Below are 26,017 nucleotides of genomic sequence, written 5' to 3'. Positions count from 1 at the left end.
TAAAGTGGCCAGTCTGTATTACACCATACAGTAGTAGTTGCTGCTATAGTGTCACACTGGACAGCCATTTTATAAACCTGCCCTGCCGATGTCTTGGACTTTCCATTTCCAACTTAAATGGTGAACCGTGGCTCCGTATACCGTTAGAAAGCGCAGATCCTACCGTTTCTAAAAATAACGCTCTCATCGCGGTGCTGTGAAGCCTCTGGGAGTAATCCAGTGTGAAAAACCACCTAAAAATCAAGGCGCTCCTTCAAAATTTTTGTCATATGTCCTTGTCATGAAAGATTCTAATGATATTCACTATAATCATAAATAAAGACACTGCAAAGGGACAAGAAAGACGGTGTTTACTTTCAGTTTCGTTTTGATTCACATAACGACAACCCACGCTGTCTCCAAGTAGAAATCTCTGCAGGCCGGAGGCCCCCAAGTGGGCGGAAACCAGCAAGTGGGAGGGGCGTACGCAGCAAGTGGGTAGGACCCAGAAAGTGGGGGATCTAGATGTTTTGTGGGAAGGCGAATGTAGGAAAAGCAGCCTTTGTGATTTGAAAAAAGGGCATAGTTTATCTCCAACAAAACTAGGTACCCTCCACTAGTTGTAGTTTAAAAATATTACGTTTCAGTGAAAACGAAATACATAGCACTCCTGATATTTTAATGATATATTTTTGGTAATCTGATTACGGGGTGAACTGCAGACTTATGAAATCCATCAGGTCTCTCATGTTTACAGTCATTATTTTAATTTGATTACAGAACTATAGGACTGTGTTATTTGTTTTGTACTCAGCACAGTATTGGATTATAATCAGTTTAAATGTGTAAACCCTTAAGTAACACGTATGGCCCACTGTTCAAATAAATATTTAAAGCAGCTCCTTTCCATTAATGGACATAGGAGGAATGGTGCTAATAATTTGCAAATAATCATAATATTCAGCAAACCTCCCATGAGCACTCAGTCATAGTGGGTGTGTATGACACTAGAGTCAGTGCATGTAGCTACAAGTGAGGTGAACTTAACAAAATAGAAATTCACTGTAATGTAGTTATGGTTTAATGAATTCCAAGACAGTGGTGCAACCTTTCAGGAAATTTGGCTCAATTAAGAATATAAACAGACATTCAGAGAAGTTCACTGTACTTCATCTAGTTCCTTTGCGTGGTTTTAAATGATTCTTTATAGAAGTATGTCCTTGTTGTAGAGTATTGTGTATTACTCTTTGTGTTCAGATGATCACATATGCTTTGATTTGGCATCAGAACCAGGTCCTGGAACATCCTACTCAGAAAATTTGTTGAATCACGTTTGTTTGAACAGGTAGAATAGGATCAGAATTGGATAACACTGTCTTAGACTGTCAGAAAGCCTCCCTTTATTATTACCTGGAGTGTGTAGTGAATTTGTAGAAGGACTATCATTCATTCATTGTCTGAAACTGCTTTTCTAATTCAACTCCTCACAGACCGTCACATGGAGTGTGGCTCAAACCCACAACCTGGAGCTGTGTGACTGCATCACTACCTGCCGCACCACAGCGCCGTCCGAAGGGCTATCAGTTTATTTTAATACAGTTCATTTATTCAGTTTCATTTATTTCAGAAACACACCATATGTACAAATATTTGAGGACAAAATTTTAATTGCAAGAATTTCACATATTAAGCCAACCACAAACATGTCTGTGAATCACATAACGCTGAAAATGTACTCCATATAATGTACTCAAAGTTTGCAAGGTACAATATTAACACTGAAAACAGAACAGTTATTACATGGTCACCAGGCACACAGCTGTACTACAAAATACACAATAATCTAACACAATATCCCAAAGAACTCACTGACATTCTCTTACACTTCCAAACAATGCTCAAACAGAGCGATCTGAGCTGCATTAGTTTTAGAAATTTGTTAGAAGAAGGAAAATAACTAGGATACCTATTTTGTTCAGGGCATTTTAAGCAAAGCAGGACGTCACAGTGAACAGACAGCCTAGGTTTCTAAGTATCAGACTATACACACTGTCTGAACTGTGGTTTATAAGCAGTCTAGTATCTGTGCCTTAAGAATTGAGGTGAAGGCCCTACAGTCCAGTTTACTTGCCTTAAAAATTCTGGGGTGAGGGGCATGGCGTAACCACAAACATTGCACTGACCCTGAGCCCCTGCTCATCAACACAAGCTTTTAGAAACAGCTCCATATCAGCCCTGTTTTCAAAAACAAATAAAAAGGGTTCTTTAGCCTCTGGGTCATCTCCAGAGCCTTTACGACAACTACATATCTCGAAGCCAGCGACGTTCTTGAGTCGTGCTTAAAATATTCTTCCGCGCTCACTTGAAGCTGTACGGCCCACTTGGAGCTGTACCACCCACTTGAAGCTGTACGGCCCAATTGGAGTTGTACCACCCACTTGGAGCTGTATGGCCCACTTGGAGCTGTACTTCCCACTTGGAGCTGCCTCCGGCCTGCAGAGATACCCTTCTCGCTGTCTCCGGGCAGAAAAATATGAGTCATCAGCAGAAACATATTCCTATTATTTATTTATAGTTTTTCAAGGTTTTTGTAGGTTTCACATCAAATAACACTGCATTAGATCAACAAATATAAACTAAAATCTTAAATAATCCTTTATTGTGTGTATTCTAAATAAACAAGTATTATTTCATCATATTTTTAAAAGATAATAATAATAATAATAATTGTAAATATTATCAGCATCTGAGAAAACTGCCAAAGTACCAAAATGTTTTTTATTTGTTGGGATATTGTCCATATTTGCCCTGAACTAAATTCCTGAAAGTCCGGGCCTGCTGAATCGCTGGCGCATCAGAATCGCTGCTCTATTTTGTGTTCTCATGATGTTTCAGGCTCTTAAAGGGTCATCCCGTTTCGTAGGGGGAGGTTTTGACCACTACACACTGTAACTCAGCTCCAAGAAGCAAGAGGACACTCTGAAACAACTCTTAACACCCTAAACTCAAGACTAGGAACCGCCCTAACACTATATCTTTAACCGTATGCATCACACTTACTTCAGCCCAACACTATAACTCAGTACAATACTCGCAGTGTGTGGTTAATATATGAATCAACTTCACCCTATTCCTACATCATACAAGTATTGTTAGTATCTATGTGTTTATTCCCCTTTGTTGGCAGATTACACGCTTTACACCTGATATAATGTTGTCTTTGAATAGAGCCATGTATTAATCATGAAGACGGTTCACGTGTTTGGTTTCTGCTGCACTATTCATTACATTCTCTGTTTGTTTGTAGGTGAATGTGACAGTGGTTTCAAACCCTGGAGGATTCAACTCAGTGGTTAATCCTTTCCCCCAGCAACCTGCCCCCAGCAACCAACAGGTCAGAGAAACCTACAGGGGTCACTGTGGACACAAAATAATACTTAGACACTCCTTGAATCCTCCTACTTTAAGATTCAGCCATTGTGGATTTATATGTTCAACTGTACACACACACACACACACACACACGGTTTTATATTCCCTATCACACATACAATAGGGGGACACACTGTAGCAGCTGCTGAAGGTCACCAAAGGCAGTGCCAGATACTCTCAAAGCTGAATGACATAACATCTTTACAACAGTATTTCAGCATCTCACCTCATCTTTAGGCTACAGCTTCCTTAAATAAATCCTAGGACTGTCCCAGATACGTTGTGTAGGGCTCTGAAGTATTGTTAGTAATCAACAATGAATATAAGAAGCTTCTATCCATTGAGGGGAGAGAGGGGGGCGTAATTGTGGGGTGGGGTTGGCAGGGGTATGAGTTTGTCAGACCAAGAGCATCAAGTTTGAGAGTTGGGGGCCAAATGAGCTGCAAGTAACTTACACAGATATTCTAATGTGTGTGTGTGTGTTTGTGTGTGTGTGTGTGTGTGTGTGTGCGTGTGTGTGTTTTACAGTGGATGTACACAGCGAGTGGCCTCACTCCGAGCTGTCCTCCAATGGGAAATCCTCCAATGGGAAATCCTCCAATGGGAAATCCTCCAATGTACAGTCCTCCAGAGTACACTGAGGTCAAAGGCAAACTGGAAAACTGATAAATCAGTACCACTTTACTGTATGTGTTTGTTTATAAGGCTACATTATGCCTACATAAAGGCTATGATCACTGATATAACCACACACACCTACACACACACACACACACACACACATGTGCATGTCTGTAAAGGCTTTGTCCAGTCAGCTTTAACAGTAAGGGACCCTAGTTGGAACAATGTTTTTATTATACACTTAATATATACGACTCACTGCTGATGAATATCAATGATCAAGTGGTTAATGTGTAGAAAAACTACAAACTGCTATCTTTATATATCTTAAAGCTTTGTATACATTTATACACCAGCGATTATCAGAGTAGTGAGGGTCTCTGACAGTAAAGACACATAAGGTATGTGAGTATCTGATGCTAACGCTTTGTAAAGCAACTGGTACCCACACCCCGTGGCAGTAACTGAGCCCAGGGTCTGTTGGGTTAACGTGATGTGATGTACCCTGATGGTGTGCAACAATACAATAGCACCATGTCTTATTTGCACTGTCACACTGTATACACTTCATTTATTATGATTATGCTTTGTTTTACGGCTGATTTCTTTAGTTCATTCTTTTTTCAGATGCTGATTTGCATATTGTTACAAATCATACAAAGGTTGTGCATTGTTCTAATGCAGTGTATTTTTCTAAATTAATAAATAAACATAGATTATAAATATTGGTACCAAATAAATTGTTGTATTGTCTGTTATTTATCCTTTTTCAGTTCTATATAAAAAAAAAATTCGAGAAACTACACACGAACATTAGGTCAGTAAAGCATGAAGCTGGTGCAAGTGGAACAGACACAGCAGTTGCTGTTGGAGATTTGAAAAAAGTGTTTATTCACTGTCCACTCTGTGAGACACTCCTCCCTCGTTGGTCCACCTTGTAGATGTAAAGTCAGAGACAGTAGCTCATCTGTCGCTGCACAGTGTGTGTCGGTCGTCCTCTAGTCCTTTGTAGTGTATGTTGGGTATACACCGTGATATATATAAATATATATATTATATATTTATATATTGTGTTTGTAGCGTTTGACCTTATTCAAACTCTTATGATTACTGATGTTTGACTAATGATAATAATTAAAAATTTATGATTGACTTAAATAATTAAAACATTAACAAGTAGTTAGAGAATGAATAATGTCCTAGCTACGTGAGTTCTTCAGGATCTTCAGACTTTTAATGAACAGACTCTACACACTGTGATTTCAAATAATGGAAATATTTATTTAAAAGAAAGAGTATTTACTTAACATAGCATCAGCTCAAAATATCTCAGCATCAACGCAGGTGAAGCCGAGTCGAATTTAAAGATAAGCTAGGCGATATGACTTGTGACTAATGTGTTGCTAACTGAGATTTAATTAACCTAGAAATTTATCAAGAGACTTAATTCAATTTTCAGCTCTGGAAATGCGTAGGTTTAGCTTACTTTTTCATCGATTCTCCACTACTCGACGGGTACAGAGGCTCTTTGAGGTCCTGGAAGTGATGGAGTCCCACTTAGTTCCCGCAGTTCTTCCGCGGAAGTTTTCAGGCTGGGTCAGCGTGGAGTTAGTCACTCGCAGGTCGAGTCGCCTCGGGCGTACTCAGAGCGTGGTGACACAGACGACAGGTTTCCCTCTTTGGCTCACTGTCCTGAGTAGGAGGTCACAACCCTATGGACGCTTTTGGATGAAAAGTTTCGCTGGTTCCTGCAGATCCAGAACTGAAAATTGAGTCAATAGGCTTATACTTATTTTACGACTTTCTTCTATCTCGGCGGTGTTTCTTACTCTGGCCACAAATAAGTTTCACCTGCTTTGATCAGTCGTGAGATTAAACTTAGATTGGGCGATAAAACATGAACACAAAAAAAGAAAAAAAAGATTATTTGAAGTTACTCAACGTTACTTGTAGTTTTCTCTTCACACTGTTAGCTGGCGCAAGACGTCTCTTGGAAGCTGAGTGAGGTCCTTTAGAGTCTTTGTTTCGTCGACGTAAGGAAGAAGAAGAGCGTCACTTGAAGAAAGTGAGCGCGACGTGAGAAGGTCGCCGGAGAGCGGCAGAAGCTAAAAGAGAGGAAGCTAGAGAGAGCAAGGCGGAAGCGTGAGAGAGCGGAAATCAAGAGCATGTCGGAAGTCAAGAGAGAGCGAAAATCAGAGCGCACTCTCTTTTCAAAGGTGGCGCAGTCACGCCCAATTGGGAGGTGTCCTTCCTTTGATTGGATCCTGGGTCTGAGGCTCACGTGACTTGTTTCACGTTTCAGAGAGAGAAAGAGAGAGAGAGAGAGAGATTCATGTATACACAAAATTACTTATACATGTTTGTGACATAGCACAATGAGTGTCCTGGATTATTAGTATCAAACATCTACGTATATATATCTTGGGTATTTTATGATTACATCCCACTACAATATTATGCTAGAAGATACTAATTTGTTTTCTTAATCAGAGACAGAAACTTTCTTTCATGATTGAAACAGTAATACACATCACTTCATTGGTTGGTAGACGTTCATCTGAGGACAATAAAAGGGGTTGACATTAATACAGAATTGCATAAAACATGTTCATAAGCACTCGTTGCGCTCGGTATACATTTAGGAGTCAGTAGGGTGAAACATGATTTCGCAAACGTCCACTTGGGGTCGCTGTTGGTCCATGCTGTTCGTCCTGTGTGGCTGGGTTACCAGGATGTCAACCCAAGTTTAGTCAGTGTTGCCATCTGCTGATTTTCAGAAGAGATAACGTTTTGCCATTTAGGCGGCACAGCCATAAAGAGTCCTTTTAATTCCGGTTTTCACCACTTTGTTTGTTCTTCTCTTTGCCTGAGAGCATCATAAACTGGGTTTGTTATCTTTCCATTTCTGAAGACAACAGAGGGGGTCACTGGAAAGTGCAGCATATTTGCACACAGTTCTGTGGAATGTGGGGTTCTGTTCCAAACAAAATCCTTATTAGAGTGGAGAGTTCCCCACTCATGATCTTTCATTTCTTCATTTCTTCATTTGATTTGATCCATACTCCACTACACCTTCATCAATGACACAGGACGCTGTCGACTGGATGCTTTTGGTCGGTGGCCTTCTCCATGTAACTGTAGTGGGGCTAACGAGTAAAGAGCAAGAGGTGATTTTAATGTTATGGTTGCTTGTTGTCATACCTGCAATTCTTCATTTTATAATTTCCTTTTATTATGTACAAACCGGATTCCAAAAAAGTTGGGACACTAAACAAATTGTGACTAAAAACTGAATGCAATGATGTGGAGATGGCAAATGTCAATAGTTGTAATAGAACATAGATGACAGATCAAAAGTTTAATCTGAGTAAATGTAACATTTTAAAGGAAAAAGATGTTGATTCAAAATTTCACAGTGTCAACAAATCCCGAAAATGTTGGCACAAGTAGCAATAAGTGGCTGGAAATAGGAAATTGAACATATAACGAACAGCTGGAAGACCAGTTAACACTAATTAGGTCAATTGATTGGGAACATGATTGGGTATAAAAAGAGCTTCTCAGAGTGTCAGTGTCTCTCTGAAGCCAAGATGGTAAGAGGATCACCAATTCCACCATTGTTGGGCAGAAAGATAGTGCAGCGATACCAGAATGGTGTTACCCAGCGTAAAATAGCAAAGACTTTTAAGTTATCATCATCGACCTTGCATAACATCATCAAAAGATTCAGAGAAACTGGAACAATTGCTGTGCGTAATGGTCAACGCCGTAAAACTCTACTGGATGCTCGTGATCTCCGGGCCCTTAAACGTCACTGCGCTTCAAACAGGAACGCCACTGTCAAGGAAATAACAGAATGGGCTCAGGAATACTTCCAGAAAGCATTGTCAGTGAACACAATCCACTGTGCCATCTGTCGTTGCCAGCTGAAACTCTACAGTGCAAAGAGGAAGCCATTTCTAAGCAAGCTCCACAAGCTCAGACATTTGCACTGGGCCAGGGGTATTTTAAAATGGAGTGTAGCAAAATGGAGGACTGTTCTGTGATCAGAGTCACGATTTTAAGTTCTTTATGGAACACTGGGACGCCATGTCATCCGGACCAGAGAGGATAAGGATAACCCAAGTTTTTATCAACGCTCCGTTCAGAAGCCTGCATCACTGATGGTATGGGGTTGCATGAGTGCTTGTGGCATGGGCAGCTTGCATGTCTGGAAAGGCACCATTAATGCAGAGAACTATGTTCAGGTTCTAGAACGACATATGCTCCCATCTAGACGTCATCTCTTTCAGGGAAGAACCTGCATTTTTCAACAAGATAATACCAGTGTCAGCCCTCTACCTCAGGAGATTTTGTTTTAAGTTGTGTTGAGTGATAGTTTTTTACACTCTGTTTATTTAAGAAAATACAGAATTGCACTGAAAGGAAGAAAATGTATTTATTTCTTATTTTTTTCCTAAAATCGTTTCAAAAACAAAATAAAGAAAAAACTAGAAAAGTCAATGTCTAGTGAGGGGAGAATTTTTATTTTATATATTTGCTTTGGTTTCTTCATTTCTACCTCAAAAAAGATTTATTTTCGTAATGTTAAAGCAAACTTAATTTTGTTACTCTTCCATTATTTCTAAACAAAAATGTTGATTATGATAATAAAGTATTTTGTTTTCACGTACAATGTTTGGCGAAATTCTATCCTAGGTTTTTGGTTATTTGTATATTTTGTAAGTATGCTGCCGGTGTTCGTCAAATTGTGCCCCAGAAAGAGGCTTCGGGCGTGCTGTGTGATATGTTGGACTATTACCTCTGGCAAATATTTTATGGTTTCGGTCGTGAACTTAATTATATAAATGACTATAACATTGCCACACTAACGTTGCTCAACATGGTGGACTATGGGCGTAAACCACTTCACACCCGAGTTTCTGTAGCATTAGCTAAAACGTATGTGCTTTATTTTAGATACGTGATGGCAGAGAATCTGTCCGATGTCATAACCTTCCTGAGAGATAGAGGAGTCTCAGAAGAAGCTCTTCTTTTCATGCAAGAACAAAAGGTAACCGTAGTATTGTTCTATTATGTTTGATAATTTATTAGATTTTTAGATAAACTGTATACAAATACTGTTACTGACTGTAGCCCATTTGCTCCTGCGCAGTTTTCTTGCCCCACTCTACCCCATCCATGACCATCACAGGACAATTTATGTCCATATAAGATGGTTCGTGAGCCATTCTCAGCACAAAAAGCGCACCAACATGGTTAACTGTCAGTTGTGTGGCCCTAATATATTTAATTTGGGTGGACATCACATCAATCAACAAAGTGTTGAAACGTATTAGTATTTGGTTTATGACTATATGAAAACTGATGGATTGATATTTGGGGCCTCTCAGCTCAGCAGTGACTGATGTTGCACCATGGTGCCTGGTAAATGTAGTCAGAACCGATGGGCTAGAGTATGTAATTATAAACCTACAAAATATGTCAGATGTATCTGATCCAATGGCCCATACAATAAACACTCTTGCAGATATGTCACAATGCATATTCAACATTTAAAGAAACACTATATAATATTTTTTACCTTAAAATTAACTTCAAAATCATTGTGATGCTCCATTGAGCTGTAACAAGGAGAATAGAGGCTCTGTTGCTACTCTGGGCTCAACACAGAAGAAACTGCACTATGTAACATTTGAAGGACTGTCGAACAGCATTCCTTATCCCACCCAATTCTTATTGATTTCAGTAGACTGCTGTAAATATGAATTACACGAGGGGGAGCCCCAGGAGCAAAAAAAACAAAAAAACAATGCACCTAGTGTTCCTATTTAGGAAGCACTTTATACATATGTAAGAGAACATATAGGCAGCATTTTTTCCAATGCAATAGTAGTAGATAAATTAATATTCATTTATATTACAGAACTCCTTTACTGTCTATATATAAAAAGTTATTATAGTGCTTATTGCTGGCTCATATTCTGATTTGGATAAAAGGATCTTCCTGACATGTAAAAGTAGCCTGACTTAAATGTAGAAGATGTTAAGCCTGATCAGAAAGCAGTCTATCAACACATTAATATTTTGAGACCATTTGTCTTAAAACATGTAATGATGGTCATTATTAAACATGGACATTGATATATATTGTTAAAGTCAGCATACTTAAGTGCAATTTGCAGTTATTTACATATAAATTATCTTAGGATTAGGGCAATGCGATAGTAACATTAAGTGAAAATGATCCCTTTGGTTTAAATGACAACATATATGATGTCAATATAGCATTGTATTAAGCATAAAAATATATACATATATGTTTTATACTATAGACATCACTACAATTAAATGATATTTTTCTGTGATTTTGATGTACACACAGTTAACATTTTGTTTCTTAACTCTCTAACAGATAGACAGAGATGTAATAATGCTAATGAAGGATGCAGACCTGGCCAAGTACCTTCCCTCATATGGAGACAGGCTTGCTCTGTTTAATTTTTGCAGGAGACAAACACCCCCTTCTAAACGAAAGCAAGGTCTTTTTTGAAAAAACTGAGGGAGAAACTTAAACTTAGAAAGGAAAAACACAAGGATGATGAGGAGCCAGAAACTTCAAAAGAAACAAGACACAAATCAAGACTGCAAAAACGCATTATTGAAATAGGATGGATTCACTGTGAAAATAAAATCTCAAAACAGGTACGAGCAAAGCAAGGTGGGGGGACAAGAAAATTAAGTGCAATTAATATTCACGCAGGCTTTAATGAGATACTTCTTTTCCAGAAGAAGAATCTAGCAAAGGCCATGAATCACACTTCGACTTTGATGTTTGGGACTTCAAACAAAATCCTCTTCTGAATGATTTCTCTGTTGAAACAATATATAACACTGTCAAACTCTCTACATTGCATTTCTACATAGCAACTCTGCCTAAAACTGTGATGAATGAAGTGTCTGATGATCCTGACCAGGCTACAGATTTCATACAGCCTGATTCATTGATGAATAGCAACTGGCCAGGATCTGAAAGCACAGCTGAGAATGATGTTCAGCAAGTTTCAAGAGGTGAGTCTCATAATTCACTTCCAGAGGTGTTAATTGTTTCTGAACCAATCAGAGACACACTCTCCTCAGTGAATATGCAGAATACCCAGACCTTCACTGCCAACACTGATCATGTTGCAAGCAGTGAACCCGTTACTTTGTCTGGAAAACTAGAATACGCTTTTGAGGAAACAGTTTCACATGCCATTTTCAAGATCTCTCTGACCCAGAAATAACTTTTGGTAGACAAGAAATGGCTAGCAATGTCTCACTCAGTGACATACTAATTTATCAGCCTGATATGTCACCTCAAAACCCTTCTCCTGGTTTGTCTAAAAAGATTTTTTGTCTAAAAACAGTTTAAACAAAATCATAGAGGCATTTTCTGACCCTCACATCTTGAGCACATCATTGACAGTGAGACGTCTACTTCCTGACAACTCAGAGGAAGCTGGAATTAGGTCAGGTGTTCTCAGGGATGTCTACAGCAGCTTCTGGGTAGAATTCTATGAATGTTGTACTCTTGGAACAACCTTGAAAGTGCCTTTTCTCAGGCATGATTTCACTACTGAGAAATGGAAGGCAGTTGGCCGAATCCTACTTAAAGCATTTCAAGATTGCAGTTACTTACCAATCAAGCTAGCCCCTCCTTTTCTGGAGGAGGTTTTCTTTGGGGCTGTGTGCAGTGATCTGAAGGAACACCTCCTACATTTTGTCAGCTGCCAAGAGCGTGATGTCCTGCGTCAAGCTTTAAATGACTTCACTTCTGTGGAAGTTGATGTACTTTTGGAAATTCTTAACAGTTTTGAATGCAGGATGAGTGTCACTGCTGTTAATCTAGCTTGTGCAAAAAACAATGTTTGTCATTGATTGCTGGAGGGAAGCAATACAGCTACAGATGCCTCTTAGTCACAGTAATCTGACCAAAATTCACCGTGACCTAAAACCAAAGGCAAAAAAGTGTCAGGAATGTTAAAATTTCCAAAAGAGATGACATCAAAGCAAGAAGAGGTTGCCACGCACTTGAGAAGGTACATCAGAGAGCTTGATGAAGAAAAGCTTGGAAGATTTTTGCGGTTCTGCACAGGTTCTGATTTAGTTGTGTCAGATGTCATTGGTGTGGAGTTCATTGTTCAGACCAGTTTCACAAGGAGGCCTATTGGGCGTACATGTGGGATGCTCATACAGCTCTCTGAAAACTGTGATCATTTTCCTGACTTCCACACTGAGTTGTAATGGACATTGTATAAAAATGAAATATTATGTCAAAACTTCAAAGGAAGCCTGATTCTATCCTTACTGCACATTTTTCATGGACATATATACATGTATTTGCAGTAAAAGTGAAAACTTAAATAATTATTACAAAGGCACATTTGTTCTACTGTTTAGTAGTGTTCTTCACAAAAGTTTATACTTGAATACAAAAAATTCACATACACTTCTTTGAATGGTCAAATTGTTCTTTTCTGTTAGTTAAATTTATAGCACTTCAGTATTGTTACACACAAAATCCTGTTTTACTGCGGGTGTATGTTTTGTCTTAATGCAGTGTTAAAACCCAATAAGAAAAATTGAGAACATTTTTGAAGATGGATTTTTTCCAGACTATTTGCATTCCTTGTATAAGCTTTGTAATTTAATTTATTTTATTTTAATTCATCCATCCATCCATTATCTGTAGCCGCTTATCCAATTTAGGGTCGCGGGGGGTCCAAAACCTACCTGGAATCATCGGGCGCAAGGCGGGAATACACCCTGGAGGGGACGCCAGTCCTTCACAGGGCAACACAGACACACACACATTCACACCTACGGACACTTTCGAGTCGCCAATCCACCTGCAACGTGTGTTTTTGGACTGTGGGAGGAAACCGGAGCACCCGGAGGAAACCCACGCGGACACGGGGAGAACACACCAACTCCTCACAGACAGTCACCCGGAGCGGGAATCGAACCCACAAACTCCAGGTTCCTGGAGCTGTGTGACTGCGACACTACCTGCTGCGCCACCGTGCCGCCCTATTTTAATTCAAGAATTTTGTATTAAACATTTTTCATAAAATTTTACAGTGACCAATGTCTTACATAAAAACAAACAGCAATAAATTAATGGTTGTAAAATGTGTATTTTTATTGGTTTCAAAAAATGCGTAAATTGTCAGCACAAAAATAGTTTACTTTAACTGTTATAGTAGTTTTTAATAATAAAAACTGTCTTTTTGGCCCACTGGCCTGCACATTTCACACAATCTTGACCCTGTTCATTAGAAAGTTATGAGATTCTTCATGGTGTGGGTCAGGTGTTTTGGGGCAGGGTATAGTTGAGAATATGCACAGCCAGGACTGGTGTTGAGAAGCATTACATATTCTGTTGTATTTAATTTCTAAGGAGTGTGTAAAGTTCTGCTGCTTGGTATGCATCTACAGGAGTATCCCAGCCATTGTCATCCATGAGAACAGCACAGAGCTCAAAGACAGTTTCATCACATGGCTACTGGCTCTTTGGAGTACACTCCTCTCTGCAAACATCTACCTCTTCTGGAGGAACAACTTTGAGTTGGCCTCCCCTGCACCAAACATATGCGGCATGCAGAACATTAGAATTGGGCGTCCTGTGGGCATTCCTTGACCTGGCTCTTGTCTAATTTGATGAGAGTTCCATGTTCTCACAACTTCATTTATTTCCTCCTGCATAAAAAAAATAATACCACAATGTTACTAAGATTTTACAGTGGGGACACAAGGGATTTATAATGAAGTGGCCAGTGATTACACAATACTGCAAAAATAATGCTGTGCCTAATATACTCATGGTAGTGTTTTTTCAACAATGATGTGCTGTCCCCTTTTGGCCTAACAACATTTGAATAACCAGACACATGCAAAGGTTTAATCACTAAATGTGACTGGTACACTGGTAGTGTCACTGCCAAACAGCTCCAGTGATCTGGGTTTGGGTGTTAGAGTCCTGTTCCGGGTGACTGTGAGGAGTTTGGTGTGTACTCCCCTTGTCCATGTGGATTTCCTCCGGGTACTCTGGCTTTCTCCCAATTGAAATTGAAACTGGTAAGAATAGAACTGGTGAGAGCTCTTTATGTGAGAGTGATTTTGTGCAAAGAACTTCATGAAGAGCCCACTGCTATGTTTATCCACACTTTATTCACCACGGCTCAGTGTACAGCATTATATACCCTCTGTTGCATCCTAGGAGGAGTAACATTGCAAAAAGAGGAGATAGTGGAGGCTCTAACACCAAGAGAATTCAAGGAAATGCACTCCTTCACCCTCTTGGTCTTTGAACACTTCCCCGTCCTGGTCTTGGGAGCATCACTGTGAGTCTCTTGATGATGGGGGGGGGGGGGGGGGGGCAACACTTTCTCTACTGTAACACTGTTGTATAATTTTCTTTTATCATATTGCTTTGTAATAATCCATTAATTACCATTTGCTATTATAAAAACCTGTTTTATGCAAGATGGCAGGTCAGCACCCTACAATGTTTACACCTTATGTTTAATCCCTACACGGTCTGGTCCCTGGTACTTGGAACAGGGTTCTATTTAGTCAGCCAGAGCTAAAACATAATTTTTTTTCATAAGCTCTGTAGGTTAATAGAAAAATGTAGATATCTTCAAATGTTTGATTTTTCCAGTGACTCTTCAAATTACAATAAAAGAGCGTTATGCAGAAAAAAAAAGAGTGGTCTTGATTGCAGAGACTCTGAACTAAACCCTGTTCTAAACCCTTGACTGTCCCCATGTAGGGGACCCATAAACTGGTTCAGTCAAGTTTGATTCTTCATATTGTGTAAGCTGCACTTCATACAAACAACTTAGGAATTATAAATGATCACTTTTATAAAGGCCATTACATTTTGTTTTTGCTAGTAGGGAGTGAGTGGTTGCTCCTGGAAAATGTTGAATAATAAAACGTTGATGTTTTTCAGGTCTTGAACATTGGGATCCTGGGAGTTCTGCTGGTGTTCACTGGTGTTCAGTTTATCATCTCCATCTGCATCTCTGTGTTTGCCAGTAAAGCCTGCAGTTGCAACAAACAAATGGTAATTGCAGACACACAGATGTAATACATCTTCAAATCTGAACATTGGATCCAGGTTCCATGACAGGGTTTTAAAGTGGCCAGTCTGAATTACACCATACAGTAGTAGTTGCTGTTATAGTGTCACACTGGACAGACACTTTATATACCTGGCCTGCCAATGCTTTGTAATATGCAGTTCCACCTTAATTGGTGTCTGCAACATTTAATGTGGAACTGGAGGTTTCCAATGAAAAGCGGATCTCAGCTTCTTGTACTGGAGAGAACAGTGAAGAGTCTATGTAAATCAAATCAAATCAAATCAAATTTATTTATATAGCGCTTTTCACAACTGATGTTGTCACAAAGCAGCTTCACAGAATTCCAGTAAGACAAAGATTTGACATGAAATGTAAAAACAAATGTAAAACCCTCAAGTGAGCAAGCCAGGGGCGACAGTGGCAAGGAAAAACTCCCCCAGCTGAGGAAGAAACCTTGGGAGGAACCAAGGCTCACAAGGGGTGACCCATCCTCCTCTGGTCAATCTACTGGTGATGATAGTTAGTAGTCCATGAGAACTTCAGTGTAGGGACAGTTTCAAGGCACTTGGTGGTTGCTGGAGCGTGGGCAGCTGGTCTGAAGCGTGGAGGAGGATCTCGACAGTCATCCATCAGTGTCCAGACAGACAGGTGGGCAGTCGTTTACTCGGAAAGATGTAAAGGGATGGAATTAGTTTTGAACTGTTTTGTGTTTGTAAAGTAGAAAATATGAAAATTTCCAGAGTGTGGCTAATGACTCCGGCAGATCTGACTATGACAGCATTAACTAAAAGGAGAGAACCAGGAGGACACACAGACACGGGAGCATCCTGAAACACTGGCATCCCTCCGCTCCACCGTCAACAAACCTGAGTGATCGCGAGAAGCGGCGGGACGACAGCACCAGCGTCTCAGTTTACTATAATTCCCTGTGTCCATGGACCCCCCGGATCTGCCGCCTTTATCTATGGGGGAGCATTAGCTACCAAATGATAAACTAAACAAATGAGTTTTTAGCCTACATTTGAAGATTATGACTGTGTCTGAGTCCCGAACATTTTCTGGAAGATCATTCCAGAGTTGGGGGGCTTTATAAGAAAAGGCTCTTCCCCCAGCTGAGGCCTTCTGAATTCTGGGAACATTTAAAAATCCAGTATTCTGTGATCTGAGTAAACGTGGAGGCTCATAATAGGAAATTGTATCTTGAAGATATTCAGGAGCAAGCCCATGTAGAGCTTTATATGTTAATAACAAAATTTTGTAGTCAATGCGGAATTTAACAGGCAGCCAATGTAGTGATGATAAAACTGGGCTGATATGTTCAAATTTTCTAGTTTTAGTGAGGACCCTAGCTGCAGCATTTTGAACTAGTTGAAGTTTTCTTAAATTGCTGCTGGTGCATCCTGACAGTAGTGCGTTACAGTAGTCAAGCCTTGAAGTAATAAAGGCATGTATTAATGTTTCTGCATCCTGGAGGGATAAGGCATTTCTAATCTTAGCAATATTGCGAAGATGTAAAAAAGCTGTCCTAGTGATACTACCTATGTGTTGATCAAATGATAAATCCGGGTCAATTATGACACCAAGATTTTTTGCTGCTGAACCAGGTTTAACTGGAAAGTTAGCTAGATTTAAAATTAAGTCTGATAATTTATTTCTTGTCACTTTTGGACCCAAAAGCAGGACCTCTGTTTTGTTGCTGTTTAGAAGGAGGAAGTTACGCAACATCCAGCCTTTCACGTCTTTTACACAGTCCTCTATTTTCTTTAATCGGTGTTTGTCATCGGGCTTGGCTGAAATATACAATTGTGTGTCGTCTGCGTAACAGTGAAAGTTAATGTCATGGTTTCTTATAACTGTGCCTAGCGGTAACATGTATAATGTAAATAATAATGGTCCTAAAATAGAGCCTTGTGGAATTCCAAATCTTACTTTAGAATAATTTGAATTTAGATTGTTTACTTTTACGAATTGATAACGTTCCGTTAAGTAAGATTTGAACCATAATAGGGCTGTCCCTGTGATTCCAACGATGTTTTCTAACCTTTCTATGAGAATATTGTGGTCTATTGTATCGAAGGCTGCGCTTAGGTCAAGAAGCACCAACAGGGATACGTGGCCTTGATCAGAGGCAAGAAGAAGATCATTTGTTATCTTGACTAGAGCTGTCTCTGTACTATGATGTTGCCTGAATCCAGATTGGAATTTTTCATATATATGATTCTTATGTAGATATGAACTAAGTTGTTGGGCCACAGCTTTTTCTAAGATCTTAGACAGAAATGGCAAATTAGAAATAGGCCTGTAATTAGACAGTGTACTAGCATCAAGATTTGGTTTCTTGATCATAGGTTTAATAACTGCTAGTTTAAAAGCTTTGGGTACATGGCCCAGACTAAGCGATGAGTTTACTATAGTTAAAAGAGGATCAATAATAGCTGGTAGTACTTCTTTGAGCAACTTTGTGGGAATTGCATCGTGTGCAAGTTGTACAGTTTGCGGAGGTGATAATCTTCTCTAGTTCTAATTGTGGGAGTGGGTAAAAGGTTTCAAGTCTTTCTTTTACAGTTATATTATGTTTTATTTCATTCACATCAGGTGGCAGCCAGGATGGATTTGATCCTGTGGCTAGAGTTTGTTGTCTAATATTCTCAATTTTATTATTAAAAAAGTCCATAAAATCTTTACTGGTGAGAGTTGCTGGAATTAGTTGTTCAGAACCTGCTTGATTTTTTGTAATTCTAGAAAACACACTAAACAGTGCTCTCGGATTATTTTTATTATGGGAGATCAGCGAGGCCAGATATGCTGAGCGAGCTTTAGTGAGGGCATTTCTATACTCTATAAGGCTGTCCTTCCAGGCAGAATGGAACACTTCAAGCTTGGTTGATCGCCATTTCCGCTCTAGTTTTCGTAATGTTTGTTTTAAAGTATGGGTCTTATCATTATACCATGGTGCGAGCTTTTTCTGTCTTATACTTTTATGTTTAAGTGGTGCTACCTTTTCTAAAGTAGATCGACAGGTATTTTCTAGGTAATCAGTTAGTACATCTAGGTCTATTGGGTCTGATGGAGTTGGAACTGGGGTCGATAGTTCTGGTAGGTTTTCTATAAATTGTAGGGCGGTAGATGGTTTTATTATACGCCTTGTAGAATAGCGAGGGTTCTTACATATATTATGGATAAAACGTAGCTCATATGAAATTAAGTAATGATCGGAGATTGCTGAGGATTGCGGTAAGATATTAATTTTGTCAATGTTAAGACCTAGTGTCAGAACTAAGTCTAAAGTGTGGCTGCAGTAGTGTGTAGGCCCTGTTACATTTTGAGTAATACCAATAGAGTCTAAGATTGAGGTAAATGCCTTTTTTAGTGGGTCACTTTCCTTCTCAAAATGGATATTGAAATCTCCTACAATTATAACTTTATGATTGCACACCGCTAGGTTTGTAGCAAAATCGCTGAATTCTTTCAGAAATTCTAAGTAAGGCCCTGGTGGTCTGTAAATGTTGCATAATAAAAATGCGTCCTTTTTTGTGACCGGATTTGTAATAATAGTGGAGAGAACCTCAAAAGAAGAGAAGGTGTCACATTGTTTAAGACTAATTTCTAGGGTATTTTGGTAAATTACACATACTCCACCTCCTTTGCCTGATATTCTTGGGCTATGTGCATAATTATAGCCTAGGGGGGTGGCTTCATTTAGTGCTAAATATTCATTTGGTTTAACCCACGTTTCCGTGAGACAGAAAACATTGAATTTATGATCACTTATAATATCATTTACGATGAGTGCTTTTGAGTTTAGTGATCTTATGTTGAGTAACCCAAATTTTAGTTCTGAGGTGTTGCTGCTAGGTGTTGTGTATGATTTAATATTGATTAGGTTGCTAAAACAGGCTGATTTTGTTTTTCTACTTTTACATTTAGTTCGGGGGAAAGACACAGTCTCAATACAGTTGAACCTGGGTGACGTCTCAAGACAGTTCGCAGACGGTCGGTTTAGCCTGTCTGTCTGCGGCCTGGTCCCGGCTCTGGATTGTCAGCAGCTATCTACACTACTCTGCTGACTAACTAAAAGACTATGTGCTATACTGCAAGAAAGTAAGGCAGCACCCTCCCGCGTGGGGTGGATACCATCCCTACCTATAAGACCAGGCTTGCCCTCAAAACATAGCCAATTGTCTATAAAGCCCACTTGATTTTCGGAACACCACTTGGACATCCAGCAGTTTAACGCCCAAAGTCTGCTGTAAGCTTCGTCGCCACGCCGCATTGGTATGGGGCCAGAGCAGATTACGGCATCGGACATCGTCTGGGCCAGTTTAATCACCTCTGTAATATTACCCTTAGTTACCTCAGACTGCCGCAGACGAATATCATTGGCCCCTACATGAATGACTACCCTCGAATATCTCCTATTAGCTAACAGTCTAAGGTTGCCACTAATATCCGGCGCTCTGGCTCCCGATAAACAGCTAACTGTTACTGCCGGCGCCCCTAAAGGAGTAGCTAATTTCACGTGCCGAACAATAGAGTCTCCTATAACCAGAGCACTCTTAACAGGCTCCTCAGCGGGTGCTTCGCTGAGCGGGGCAAACCTGTTTGACACGCGAATCGGAGGAGCGTGGTGTCCCGGTGGGCTAGCTTTGGCCTCAGCGTTAGCATCAGCCTTAGCTTTCCGGCTATGACGCCGAGACGTCACCCATTCACCCCGCTGTGAGGGCTCTAACGCCGGAGTCGTGGGGGTGCTAACTCTCCCTAAGGCACCCGGAGTTGCTAACACTGAATCTCGCTGTTTATCCCTCAACAATAATAAGCTCCGGATGCGCACTTCTAGCTGGTCCACTTTATCCACCAGAGAGCTAACTAGCTGACACTTACTACAAATACAACCACTATATTTATCGCTAGAGGTGGAAAAGGGCGTTAAACTAAACATGCCACACTCTGAGCAGGCAAAACAGCCAGTAGTAGCCATGGAATTGTAGGTACTTACCGCTTTTAGTGAATTTTAGTAACTTACACCAAGAACGTTACTCCAGGGTCCGGTGGCAGTTTTAGTGCCTCTGTAATGAATATTCCTGCGAAGACAATCTAAAAAATAGATCTATGGATGGTTAGTAGGTTATAAAAACAGATATAAATATAGAAATAACAATAGAAACGAGTAAACAGGAAAACCCGAGCGATCAAAACAGCTTCCAAACGGTTACAGAAACAGCCAAACGGGTTGCCAGATCTCCACCAACAGCACACTGTCTTTCTGGTGCTCCAGATAAACTTAACCCCATTTACCATTTACCATTATGTAAATGGTATAGTGCAGCGCTAAATGATACAGAGCAAGTTGTGGGACTAAAAACTGAAATGGTGAAGGCTGCTAATAACATTCATAGATCATGCTTGCCAGGGGAGTTGAAATTGTGGTAAAAGCAGCAGTCCAATTGCCAGTCCAATAGCAGGAAGGAAGTGAAAGCCGAAAGTGGCCGTGCAGGTAGCCAGAAGATCATTAGAGCTAAGAGATGTGATTGGCCATGTCCAATGTGGAAAAGCAAGCCTTGGGCATGTTTGGGAGTTGCATGAAAAGATTTTAGTAAGTCCACATCACCAGGGAGAAGACAAATGTTTTATTAGCAAGCAGAAAGAGGAGGCACTGTGCGCAACAGTAGCGTCAAAGGCAAAACAAGGCCAGTGGCTTCGATGGGAGAATCTATAAATGTGGAAGATTTAATGGTAAGGGTTGTGGGCAAAGAAGGCAAGTCATATTAAGTTTTTGCTTGAAGCAACTTGCAATGTCCTTCCAACACTGCACAATCTTGGACAGTGGGTAGGTAAAGGCCCTAGTTGTGGATTGTATAAAGGGGTTGGCTCACTGAAGCATAATCTATCAACTTGTAAAGTTAATTTGTCACAGGGTCGATATACATGGAGACATAATCAGGTGCTAAGTGTTTCAGCATGTTTGTTGGACAGCAAATGCCTAGAGCTTAATGCATTGATGAGTGGGTGGCAGGCACATGTAAGACCAGTGAAAATATGTGTTAGGGGATTTGTAGCCAAGTCTGCTACATCCCTGCTTGTGCAGTTTTGTTTTAGGGGCCAGAAACTAAGGAAACAGCTGGTTTAGTAGTCACTGATTGTGTATAAGGAGAATGCAGATTACTTGGGGAAATTTACTGTAGAGGTTCTATTGTGATGCTTGGTGATGTAGCACACAAAGTTCACATGTAACTGGTGGCACTGCTCATGCATTAACAGTGCCAGTGGGGTGAGGTACAGCCTTAGTCACCAGGGAGGCCAGTGTGGATTTATGATTGTTGATGGGTAAGGTTAAGGTAGAATTGTAAAACTGGCTTGGAGTGGGGTGGGTCTGGGACACCAGAATTCACTCTTGAGCCTTTTGGAAGTGTCATGTGATTAATTTATGAAAACACAGACAAGGGGAGGTGTCTACCTAATGACCCCTGTGAAGAGCTACAGTGAGTGGTTTGGGTACTCACTCAGTGTGGGCTCAATAAGTAACTGTAGATGTTAAGGGCAGCTGGATGCTGATGGGTTCATAAACTGCCACACAAACCTTAGTGTTGGGAGGTAGGATTCAAACAACAGAAATTTTATATATAATAATTGTTTGGCATAGGACATTTTACATCTTATCCTGTGTATGATTATATCTGATGGGATCTGATGATATATCAGGCCCATGAAGCAACTTTTTGTAAGGTGAAATTTTGTGCTTTATCTCGGCTCCAAGGAGCAAGAAGACAAGAAAAAAAATGTGAGGATTTAAAATCAGCAAGAGGATTCACCCTAACACTAAACTCAACAGACTAATGCAAACACTAACCTCACCCTAAATCAACCCCTAAATCTAACCCTAGGAATCACCCTAACACTACTAGACCTAACCTCTACATTGTAAATCAATACTGTACGTTTAATTTATGCATCAAATTCATCATTTCACAAGTGTTTTGTTTGGTTTCTGCTGCAGTATTAATCACATTCTCTGTTTGTTTGTAGGTGAATGTGACTGTGTTTGCAAACCCTGGAGGATACAACTCAGAGGGGTCACGCTGTGGACACAACAGAATATTTAGACACTCCTTTAATCCTGCTACTTTAAGATTCAGCCATTGTGGACTACACACACACACACACACACACACAGTTTTATATTCCCTATCACACATACAATAGGGGGACACACTGTAGCAGCTGCTGAAGGTCACCTCGGACAGTGCAAATACTCTAAAAGCTGAATGACATAAGATCTTTACAACAGTACTTCAGCATCTCACCTCACCTTCAGGCTACAGCTTCCTTAAATAAATCCTAGGACTGTCCCAGGTACCTTTTGTAGGGTTCCAAAGTATTGTTAGTAATCAAAAATGAATATAAGAAGCTTCTATATTCTATCTATATTGAAGGGGGGGGGGGGTGTTGTGGGGTGAGCTTGGCAGGGGTATGAGTTTGTCAGACAAAGAGCATCAAGTTTTAGAGTTGGGGGGCAATTGAGCTCCAAGTTGTAGATTTCATAATGTGTGTGTCTGTGTGTGTGTGTATGTGTGTGTGTGTGTGTGTGTGTTTTGCAGTGGGCATACACAGCAAGCGGTGTCTCTCTGAGCTGTCCTCCAATGGAAAATCCTCCAATGGGAAATCCTCCGATGTACAGTCCTCAAGATATCAGTGAGGTAAAAAGCCTACTGTTCAACTGAAAGTCATATAAATCAGTACCCCCCCCCCCCCCCCAACACACATACACATTGTGAAACATCAAAGTATTTCATTACATTTCAGGTGGTATACTTTAAATTGTATTAATTTGCTTCAATAATTAATGTCATGCTAATTAAAAAATAATAGAAATATACTTCAATAAAAATAAGTTCAGCTATTCAGAGCATTTCAACGTTATGACTGGCATTTATTTTACAGTCGGTAAGTTAACGCCCATCCATTGGTAGCACTGTTTTGTTAAATCCACTCCAATTCTATGTTTCTCCAGGACCAAGGTGTCAAATAAAACAACTCACACAGAACTAAAGTGCAGAACTAAAATGGGACATGTAACAACAATGCAGGGTGAATAAGCAACAGTCATTCATACATATAGAGCATTTAATGAACACTGAGGTAAACATACATATTGCTCTATAAAGGTCCCTCACTGTTAAAGCTGACTATACAGATGTGTTTACAGATGTGTTATAGTTGTAGTCATGTCAGTGATCATATGGTTATGTAGGAATCATGTATACTTATAAACAAACACCCAGAGTAAAGTGGTACTGATTCATTTCAGACTCAGTTTTTCAGTCTGCATTCCGCCTCTGTGTACTCTGGAGGGTGTTCAATCAGAGGACTGCTTGCTGTGTACATTGGCTGTAAAACACAACACATACACACATAAGGAAACTACAGACTGGAAAGCATACATTCACTTTATAATTAGTATGTATAGAGTATGACACTGGACTGATATCTAAAGTCATTTTACTTCATGTGCAGTGACTGCAGTCATTAGTACCAGGGCATACACACTATTAGAGTTTTGGCAAACAGCAGCTGGCTGCTATGGAGCCCCCAGTGAATTAATTAATTACACGTGCACACAAAATAGAGAAATCATGAACATGAATTAGCAGTTTGTTCAGTCAAATTAACAAAAATGAGTGCATGAATTGTAAATCTTTCACTCTAAAAATTTTTAACCCACGGCCCCTCCTGGGCTTCGTAAAAATAAAAACATTATTACATTCATAATAAATGAATCCCTTCTTTTCATTCATTTTAGACAAATGTAGCAAATACTGCTGTTAAAAATGTTTTAATGGAAATCATAATGATTTATATTTTTTTTAACACCTGACATATTTATAATAAAATATTTCTAATATGAATTTTAGTATACAATAACATCAAATATATTTACACCAAAACATTTATAATATTATTAGTTTTACGTGTGTACATGTATCTATATTATTTTCCTGTGGCTCACAGAACAAGAAGCTGATAATTATACTCTGATATAACTGTGTAGATCAGACCTTGTAAAGATAAGTTAACCCGATTTTTCCGAGTCATCATTGTTACAGAAATAACAGAGAATCTCATTATATGTAAACAACCACAGATCGTTATCAGCACTGTGGTTGTGTGGTAGGAACATGTCTCTGCTGTGAGAACAACACTCAAAAACATCTGCAAGAAATCAGCTTCAGAAGAGAAGGACTAAACCCTGTTAAAACTGAAGGGTAGTTAAAGACACGGGGTTTAGTTTTCAGTAAATTCTGAACGTTTCTATCGATCCATTTCTGGTGAAAGACTAAGAGAGTGTAAACAGCAGCTGCTGCTCTGAAATGACGGGAACGTGGAGATACATCTGTGTTCAAATAAGAACAAAGTGTAAAAGAGAAGAAGAGAAAAGCAGGTTTGGGATTTACCTGAGATGAAGCGCTGTTGTTGTGTAGTTGTCTGAAGGATTATGTAAAACTTCTGCTCTCTGGCGCTGTCTTTAAAGAAGGGTGGGTTTCACAGGGGGGCTACACTCACTCTCTCTCATCTGGGAATGCAGGAAGAGTGTGTGTGTGTGTGTGTTTTGCAGTGGGCACACACAGTGAGCGGTGTCTCTCAGAGCTGTCCTCCAATGGAAAATCCTCCAATGGGAAATCCTCTAATGGGAAATCCTCTAATGGGAAATCCTCCCATGCGATATCCTCCAATGGAAAATCCTCCAATGGGAAATCCTCCAATGTACAGTCCTCAAGACATCAGTGAGGTCAAAAGCCAACTGTACAACTGAGAGTAATATAAATCAGTATCACTTTACCACAGTACCCCCCCCCCCCCCACACACACACACATTGTGAAACATCACAGTATTTCATTACATTTCAGGTGGTATGCTTTAGATTGTATTAACGAAAAACTTTAATTGACTGCATTAAATGTATGGATTGTTTGGATATGATGTATTTTTCTGAATAAATAAATAAACATAGATTATAAATACTGGTACCAAATATATTGTTGTATTTTCACTAATTTATCATTTGCTGTGTTGCTGCTTGATTTTTTAAACCCTGTGTCCACTCACTGTCCACTTTATGAGACACTCCTCCCTCGTTGGTCCACTTTGTAGATGTAAAGTCAGAGACAGTAGCTCATCGGTCGCTGCACAATGTGTGTTGGTCATATTCTAGTCCTTCATCAGTGACACAGGATGCTGTCGGCTGGATGTTTTTGCTCCGTTGCCTGTTCTCTGTAAACGTAGGGGCTGATGAGTGAAGAGCAAGAGGTGGTTTTAATGTTATGGTTGATTTATTTCTCTTCTTTCGTCAAGCACAGAAGCCAACCATCTGTTTGTGTCAAAAGGATCCCACAGTGTTGTTTAAAGAGGAGGAAAATCCTTTATCCACTGTTAGCCATTTTAGCATATTCATCATAGGATCTAATTGAAAACTAAGCTCTTTAGGCTCTAAGTGTGACTCAATCTGAACCATGTTATGCTCCATAGAGCAGGCCCCTAAAATGGGGGTGGCTGTATTTGAAAAAGGACAAAGGTGTAACATCTGGGCTCCTACTTCTTTGGCCACCAGGGGGAGACAGGGGGGGAAGTTGATTAGGGCTGACACATGTCAGCTGAATGCTGCCCTATTTACACAGAGCACACATCTGAGTCCATGCTGCTATGTATGCTTTCCTCATGACAAAGATGGTAATTGGTATTCCTTGACTTTCTCAATTTTGCATTTACAATCAAATCTTTGTGGTCTTTATTTCTTGTGTTTTCTCTAGACTAAAACAAACAAACAAACAATCCAACAAAAACAGTGGGTGATATATTT

At 39.8% G+C, this 26,017-nt stretch overlaps 2 protein-coding genes across 4 annotated transcripts in view; one reads left to right on the top strand and one right to left on the bottom strand.

The window, feature by feature from the left end:
• Positions 1-26,017, top strand: part of LOC136691168 (membrane-spanning 4-domains subfamily A member 4A-like) — a 94,681-nt gene that overhangs the window by 7,280 nt on the left and 61,384 nt on the right. Inside the window, exons 7-8 of one of the 2 annotated variants that reach the window (XM_066663541.1) lie at positions 3,287-3,373; positions 3,940-4,760. In XM_066663541.1, coding sequence (XP_066519638.1) covers positions 3,287-3,373; positions 3,940-4,077 — 225 coding nt within the window. In that variant the 3' untranslated portion in view covers positions 4,078-4,760. Of the gene's footprint in view, positions 1-3,286; positions 3,374-3,939; positions 4,761-26,017 lie in introns of those variants that run through there. The other variant, XM_066663545.1, reaches the window with a different exon arrangement.
• LOC136690733 (uncharacterized) lies at positions 13,268-24,728 on the bottom strand. Of its 2 annotated transcripts, XM_066662692.1 has the most exons (3): positions 24,614-24,703; positions 14,957-20,258; positions 13,268-13,773 (listed from the first exon to the last, which is right to left on the bottom strand). In XM_066662692.1, exon 2 carries the CDS (start codon positions 20,140-20,142, stop codon positions 19,204-19,206), a length of 939 nt encoding a protein of 312 aa, XP_066518789.1. In that variant the 5' UTR covers positions 20,143-20,258; positions 24,614-24,703; the 3' UTR covers positions 13,268-13,773; positions 14,957-19,203. The 2 variants fall into 2 exon arrangements, 1 of the variants encoding a protein (XP_066518789.1); XR_010801772.1 differs by lacking the exons at positions 13,268-13,773; positions 14,957-20,258 and adding an exon at positions 23,109-23,549 and having other exon boundaries at positions 24,614-24,728.

The sequence above is a fragment of the Hoplias malabaricus genome, chromosome 3, assembly GCF_029633855.1.
Source record: "Hoplias malabaricus isolate fHopMal1 chromosome 3, fHopMal1.hap1, whole genome shotgun sequence".
NCBI lineage: Eukaryota > Metazoa > Chordata > Actinopteri > Characiformes > Erythrinidae > Hoplias > Hoplias malabaricus.
Note: the sequence above shows the minus strand (reverse complement) of the source record. Positions and strands in the feature narration are given on the sequence as shown.

Excerpts from the sequence above, each read along its gene's own strand:
- LOC136690733 (XM_066662692.1), bottom strand. The coding sequence starts at position 20,142 with ATGGCTACTACTGGCTGTTTTGCCTGCTCAGAGTGTGGCATGTTTAGT.